Genomic DNA, 6,629 nt, shown 5'->3' on the forward strand with positions numbered 1-6,629 from the left:
CACATTTTAAACAGTTTTCTTGAATTTACAAGGCTTTCAAAACATTTAAGGCTCCCAAAACTACTGCTTTCCATCTTTATTTTAATACTGTATGTGAAAAAGATGAGTGTAAGAATAGAATGGTTGTGATTGGTCTAATTAGCTTAAATCACTGTGGTTAGTCACCAGATCACATGCCAGTTAATGAATAAAAGTTAATGATGATCAAATTCTCTGTTTGTAATTGTGTGAATAGTTTCTCACAGTTGTTTGGCTCTGCTGTGAGTGTCTCTCTGTGTCTGTCAATGATGACTGAAAGATAAACGCTGATCTCCAGTTTGCTCGAGAAAACCTTCAACGGGAAAAGAAAAAGTGTGCGGACAATGTTTTTATCTGCAGAACTACTACATGACAGAAAAAAAGGTGTGAATGATGGTTTATTTCACCGCCATGTGAGCGATTCAGTGTATTTGGACAAAAAGCACAACATAATTTGTATTTATTTTGGCTAAAGACGAGATTTGAAATTCATATTGGTGAATCACATGAATCACGAGTGTTAGGGTTAAATCTCCTAATTGACTAGTTTGCTTTTATTATAAATTTAGTTTGAATCAGCTGCCCTAGAAATTAAAAGTGTCCGTAAATCTAATGATTTTGGGTTTATATGTTTGCTTGATGGAAGAATCAGCGTAATTTATTGTTGTGTACTTTGGTTTTTCTTTCCTTTTGTTTTCGTGGGGTAGAGGGACTGAAACGTCTACTGCAGAGGGCTCCCGACCTTCAGCTCTGTTCTCATCTGACAACATACATCTTTGCGGCGTTCTCGTATCACTCTCAGCTATGAGATTAAATTCCTCTTTTGTGTTTTCTCCAGCTTCTGTGTCATCATTTTGCCCATCTGCTGGTTTCTTCTCCTTCTCATAACGGTGGACATCTTGAGGACGGTCAGTGTAATTGAAGCTTTTTGGCATCTCTGTGGTATTACCATGAGTTGAAACAGAGCAGTCAAGTTGTGATGGTAGATTGTCCCACGCAGAACTTATATCATGTTCTTGGGACGAGGATTGAGAGTAGAAATCAATTTGATCCTCAAATCTGAAGAACCGTGGGATGACGTACACGGGCTGACTGATGACAGTTCCAGAAAGGTTTGAGCTTCCATTGGCTCCAGCAGACGTGTTGGTACAACACTTTGATTGGATGTTTGAGCCTGCCGTTGAGGGGAATTTGCTTATTTCCAGCTGCAGATCTCCATTCAAATCACCAGTGATTTCTGCTGCTGCCTTCTCAAAGTTGAAGCACTGAGAAGCTTCAGCTTGAGTTTCCTTCACATATTGATCAGGGGAGCAGTCCACACACATGGACCATGCAGGACTGCAGTCTGTGATGGTGGCTGCATGCCAGTCCTGCAGAAGCTCTTCCTGCAGATGCAGCATGGAGGATTGTGGGAAACAGCACTCTGTCACAGAAGATAACGAGATGATCTCTTGACATCCGTATTTCACACTATTTGTGTTTGGAACTATTTTATCAACCAGAGACTGGTCGACTTTTGCTGACCTGCAACCCTCCACTTCATCGTAGCATGTTTGACACTTCACTGAAGTGTGAAGCTGTTCTACCTCAGGCTTCAAATGAGACGTCACTTCAGATTCTGAGTTTAAAACATCTTCTTCTTGGTCAGGTCTGTGTTCTTTTCCATTTCTTTTAAAATCCTGTTGACCCAATTTGCTCTCTGATTGCATCAGCTGAGTCTTCCATTGGTTTGCGGTTTGGTCTTTTATTTGTTCTTCTCGATCCAAAAAGGTCATCTTCTCATTTTTACTGTGTGGAGCTTTACTTTGGATCCTTTTTGGACCGTTAAAGTCAGTTCTTTTACATACGGTAGCTATAGTCTCAAACTTCTCCAATAAAGAAGACAAGATGATCTGTCTTCCAACAGGTTTAGGTTTAATCTGCACTTTCTTTAGATGTTTTAACTCCTGCTCTTTCTGCTCAGCCATTGCAAATTTAGCAAGAATATTTTTCACAGTGCCATGTCTCTTAAATCCTTGCTCCTTTTTGGATTTGTCCTTTGTGAGCATGTTGTGTCCTCTGCTTTGACTGTGGTTTTTGAGTCCAGGTGTTGCTCTGCTGACACAGAGACTTCCCACCTCCCTCTGATGAGTGATGTAGGGTTTGGGGGAGGACCGAGAAAATTTGGCTTGGAGCAGCTGGAATGTGGTGAGGCGCTGACATCGGAAGTCTTCTGCCCCGTGTTCTTCTTGCGGCTTTTTGTCTTGTGAATCCATCCGGCACTTTTCAGACACATTTGAAACGGCCTTATCAGTGTTTCCCACTGTGTGACTCGCCTGATATGCAGCCGTCTTCACTGACATCTTCCTTTCAGAGAAATCTGTGATTCTGGTGTCTGTCTCATTTACAGTTGCTGTATCATCCGGGTTTCTGCTCTCCCTCTTTGGCAGATCTTGAGTCAGGTATTGCAGCAGACTCTGGAGAACCTCTCGCAGCGCTGAAGGGCATTTGGGGTCTCTAACCAACTTCCTCAGCACACTGGATCCAGGGCTGAAACTGCTTTCCCAAGAATCTGGTCTATAGAGAATAGAGGACATGTAAAACTTAAGTCCGGCTGCCTTTTTTTTCTTCTTATAAATGACATCACCACCAAGTAAAAAAAAAATGTTGGGATCATGCCAACCCTTTGTGTTTGCTTCTACAAGCTGAAAATGGTTCTTGTTTCAGTATTAGTTTAAGCTTGTTTTGATCAAATTGTTCTGAGCTTAGCAAACATCCATTATTTTATCACTTTTGAAAAATGTTGAAACAGGGGTCGTTCAGATTTAAAAGCAATCAGGTGTTTCAGTAGATTAGTTTTTAAAGGAGAGCTTTGCGACACAAAAAAATATAAAAATATAAATTTCATGCACTTTCTGTTTTGTTTTTGCCAGTGTAGCACTGCAATTTATCAGGACAGTGAAGAAACTCCTAAATTGACCTCACATAAATACTAAAACATTTTATTATTATTGTTTTTCAAAGAAATTTGAAAAAACAAAACCAAAATTCAAAAAAGTTAACAATTTAACGTATAGAGTCTATGTCTTTTGATGAAGGCAGGTCACACGTGCATAAAGCTAATCTTAAAGGTTAACAATCAGTAAATCTTTTTTTTAATTGATATAGGAGATTAGAAGGTGTCTCTAAACATGCTATTTATTAGACAATTCCCATACTTATAGGTTAACGCATGTTAGCTTTGGGAGGGGAAACAAAAATAAAACAAAATATTTATCCTTAAAACATATTGAGCTCACAAATATTATAAGTAACAAACTTTTTTTGCATAAAAATATGGTCTGGTTGTTCTGGTGTTCTTTTCCATTAGCAAAAAAAATACATTTGGTTACAATAACCCAATTACAGATGTAAATATATATATATATATATATATATATATATTTTTTTTTACAGAAATGCATTTATATATATTTTTTCAATGTATTGATATTCAGCTGCTTCACTCCCACCGTGAAAGATGCTTTTCTCATTATTTAACGTTTATGACAAACTTGTGGATAAGACAGAAAATTCATAGACGGAAAGCCCAGAGAAGTGTGAATGAGACCCTCTTTGAGAGCTCTGGTTCTTGTGGGAGCAGTAAACTTAAGCTCAGATAGACTGAGAGCAGGTAGAGTTCAGGTCAGTGAAGCTCTGGATTACTTGTCAATGCATTTCTCTGTAGAGGCTGCCTTGAACAAAGCCTCTCCCAGCTCCTCCAGCTGTTCTCTTTTGTCCAAATCCTTGTACAGGCCTTGGGGAATCTGGCTCAAGCCATATATGAGACCATAGAGGCAACCTGCGATCAGGCCTGTGGCTTCACTTTCACCTAAAAAAAAACAAATTTGGTCAAAATGATAGCATTCTGCTGCACTTTTTTCATCTTTAAGGCTCAAGGTTTTGTAGTTCTTACCTCCATGAAACATAGCTCGCCTACAGAGCTCAGTCCAGTCACTCCCTGCTGCTAGAAGGCCGTCGTATGCTATCATGGGAGCATCATGACCTCTACGCCCTGCGCGGCCCTCCGAGCTCCAGCGTTTATACATCTGTTGAAAAGGAAAAACATGCCTTATAAAGTGTTAAATGAGAGAGTAAGGACAAAAAGATCTTACTTTATCTGCCTCTTCAGGGTCATAGTGATCAGGGAATGAAGGCTGGTTCCCTCCCTCCTTGTCTATTCCCCGCTCTTCAAGGTAAAACTGCCACTTGGCCACAAAATAGAACCAGTTCTCCTGATATTCTGTAAAATCATCAGCCGTCTCATAGTCTTTCCGATAAACTCCATCTCCAAAATGTTTCAATTTAAAGGACTCCAACCTGACATGTGCCGTATGGTCTTCCTGCAGTACTCCTCGGCGCGGGGGATTGCCTTCAGGAGCTCGCGGCCCCAACTCACCACAGGCTTTCCCTGGATCGCGTACGATGCAAACAAGGCTGCTGTCAAGGAGCCAAGAAAGCCTGAAGCCAAAGGCAACACAAAGTTCCACTCCTGTCAGTTGGCAGCTGAGGTTAATTGGTTAAATCGACTCTTTATAAATGCAAGTAGGAACAGGGAACATTCACTGAGCTGCATAATCCTCATTCTGTCAGTGCTGTGTTTCCAGTTGTTCAGACTGTCACCTGTTGGGTGGTTGTGGGTCATTCTGCCAGTTTCAATGCTGACCTCCACGAGGTTTTCCAGCCGCTCGGGCTGCCAGTACCGCATACCCACACACATGGCTTTGGCTGCGGCCCCGAATCCAGACCCTGGATGTAGAGATGCGCTCATAAGGCCTAGCTTTATGTTTCAAACTAAAATGTTATCTTTTACTTCCATGAACCTTTCTCGTTGAACGGTGTATGCCAGGCGAGCAGGAAGTTGTGTGGTTTGAGGTGAGAGCAGGCCTCAACCGTGTTAGAGTCAGGAGCTTTGCCCTGGAGAGACACCATGGCCTCCACGTAGAGACGCACCAGCTCTCTGTACAGATCCTCTAAGCACCAATAATCTGGACACACAAATACACATTCAGAGATTCAGTCATTCATCTGAGGCATGCGAGGAAAGATAAAGAGTGCCGTGATGATCTAAGTTTAGCCTCAGTCTGATTAGGACCACAATACCCAAAGTGGATGTTTGGCCCCTTTAGCTCTGTGCTTGGAGACTAAAGGAAAAACTTGAGAGCAAAACACATGTTCAGTTCTTAAAAAAAGTTGGCAGAGTAGAGATTTTTATTTCCCCACATGACTCCTTCATCAGATATAAACGTCCAGTAATTTCTCTCATAGATCTGCCTGACTAAACAGCTGAAATTATTTTATTTTTAGTGAAGCAAACCAGAAAAAATACTTGATTTTACGATTCTCTGGATTGTTGCCAAAAAAAGAGGAGGACCCCCTAATCTCAAAACATCTCATTGCTTTTATTAAAAAGAACAGTCTGTGACTTTAAGGCAGATCAGAGGCCAACCTTGACACTGGTGGATCATGAAAGCATGTGATCTGCTGCTGTAAAGCAAAGCAGAAAAGATTATTCTCACATATAATCTTTAAAAAGATTTTTTTTTTCTTTTGACCTATGAGGTGGGAGATTATATTTAGTAGGAATTTTGTATCTCGATGACTTGTGAGGCTGTGCAATCTCATTTTGCCGATTCATTTTGAAAGTCTCTTTACTTAATTTAAGCAAACATGTCACAATTACTTCACTATTAACATGTATAGTAAAATAAATATCCATTTTACTGTGATTTTCTCTCTAAAATATGAACTCTGTAATCATCTGCCACGCCTCTTTTCACCTGTATGACTTACCTGTTATGAGAGCCTGGGCTGTAGTCATGTGCATTAGCACCGCATCACTCAGCGGCCAGTTCTCTGGGTCGAGTTTAAGGGCCTCCAGTCCCCCCAAAGCGCTCAGTTCCTCTTGGATCTTCTTCCCTGATGTGCAGCTTCCCCAGCGTCCCTTCCTGTAGCCCAACGCATCACCAACAGCACCCAGAATCATGGCCGCCTTAAATTTCTCCATCTGTCTGGATTTTGTCTGCTATTCTGGAGAATTAACAAAGTAAACAAAAAAAGAAAAAATAGATTCTCCTTGTTTATGCACCTGTGAAATCTGTAGTTATAAAGAAACAACAGAAAAACTAAAGAGTTTTCCTCAAAGCTCCATAATCCATCCTAGCAGTCGAAAGTTCTCAGACTCTCGACAGTGAAGGCAGCCAGACTCCCATCAATGGAAACGTATTATCAGCCTTCTTTGTGTTGGGGGCGGCAGGGAGTTCAAGCCATGATCAGGTGGCTCCTAAAAAGGCAATCCTGGAGGTCCCATACCCGAGGGGCTGCAGAGAGGTACTGGGAGAGATGCTAATACACTGCTGGGTTAAAGTGCACATGTCAGCTGGTGCTTAAGCCTCAGGGCGCAGCACCTGTCCCAGGGGAGGACAACAAGAATGCAGCATCATTCCAACAGATCTACCCTCCCACACGCACACCAACACATTTCATTAAACTATTTTAAATGCAAGCATAAATAAACCCCTGCTACAGGTTTACATTCCGCATCAGCATTTCCACCAGGGACAGAAAAAAGGACAGGAAGTGACACACCTGCT

The 6,629-nt window shown here is 41.4% G+C and overlaps 1 protein-coding gene across 1 annotated transcript; it reads right to left on the reverse strand.

The window, feature by feature from the left end:
* On the reverse strand, positions 1 to 6,514 carry adprhl1 (ADP-ribosylhydrolase like 1). The gene is made up of 8 exons (XM_024295417.2): positions 5,830 to 6,514; positions 4,860 to 5,024; positions 4,660 to 4,785; positions 4,357 to 4,497; positions 4,152 to 4,279; positions 3,953 to 4,085; positions 3,703 to 3,868; positions 1 to 2,574 (listed from the first exon to the last, which is right to left on the reverse strand). Exons 1-8 carry the CDS (start codon positions 6,041 to 6,043, stop codon positions 603 to 605), a joined length of 3,045 nt encoding a protein of 1,014 aa, XP_024151185.1. The 5' UTR covers positions 6,044 to 6,514; the 3' UTR covers positions 1 to 602.
* Positions 6,515 to 6,629: the final 115 nt, after the last annotated feature.

This window comes from Oryzias melastigma, linkage group LG3 (genome assembly GCF_002922805.2).
Source record: "Oryzias melastigma strain HK-1 linkage group LG3, ASM292280v2, whole genome shotgun sequence".
In the NCBI taxonomy this organism is placed as follows: domain Eukaryota; kingdom Metazoa; phylum Chordata; class Actinopteri; order Beloniformes; family Adrianichthyidae; genus Oryzias; species Oryzias melastigma.

Coding starts and splice junctions, on each gene's coding strand:
- adprhl1 (XM_024295417.2), bottom strand. CDS start 6,043: ATGGAGAAATTTAAGGCGGCCATGATTCTGGGTGCTGTTGGTGATGCG. Junction 4,498..4,659: donor GACCCACAACCACCCAACAG/GTGACAGTCTGA, acceptor CTTTGGCTTCAG/GCTTTCTTGGCTCCTTGACA. Junction 2,575..3,702: donor ACAGAGAAATGCATTGACAA/GTAATCCAGAGC, acceptor TATTCTCTATAG/ACCAGATTCTTGGGAAAGCA.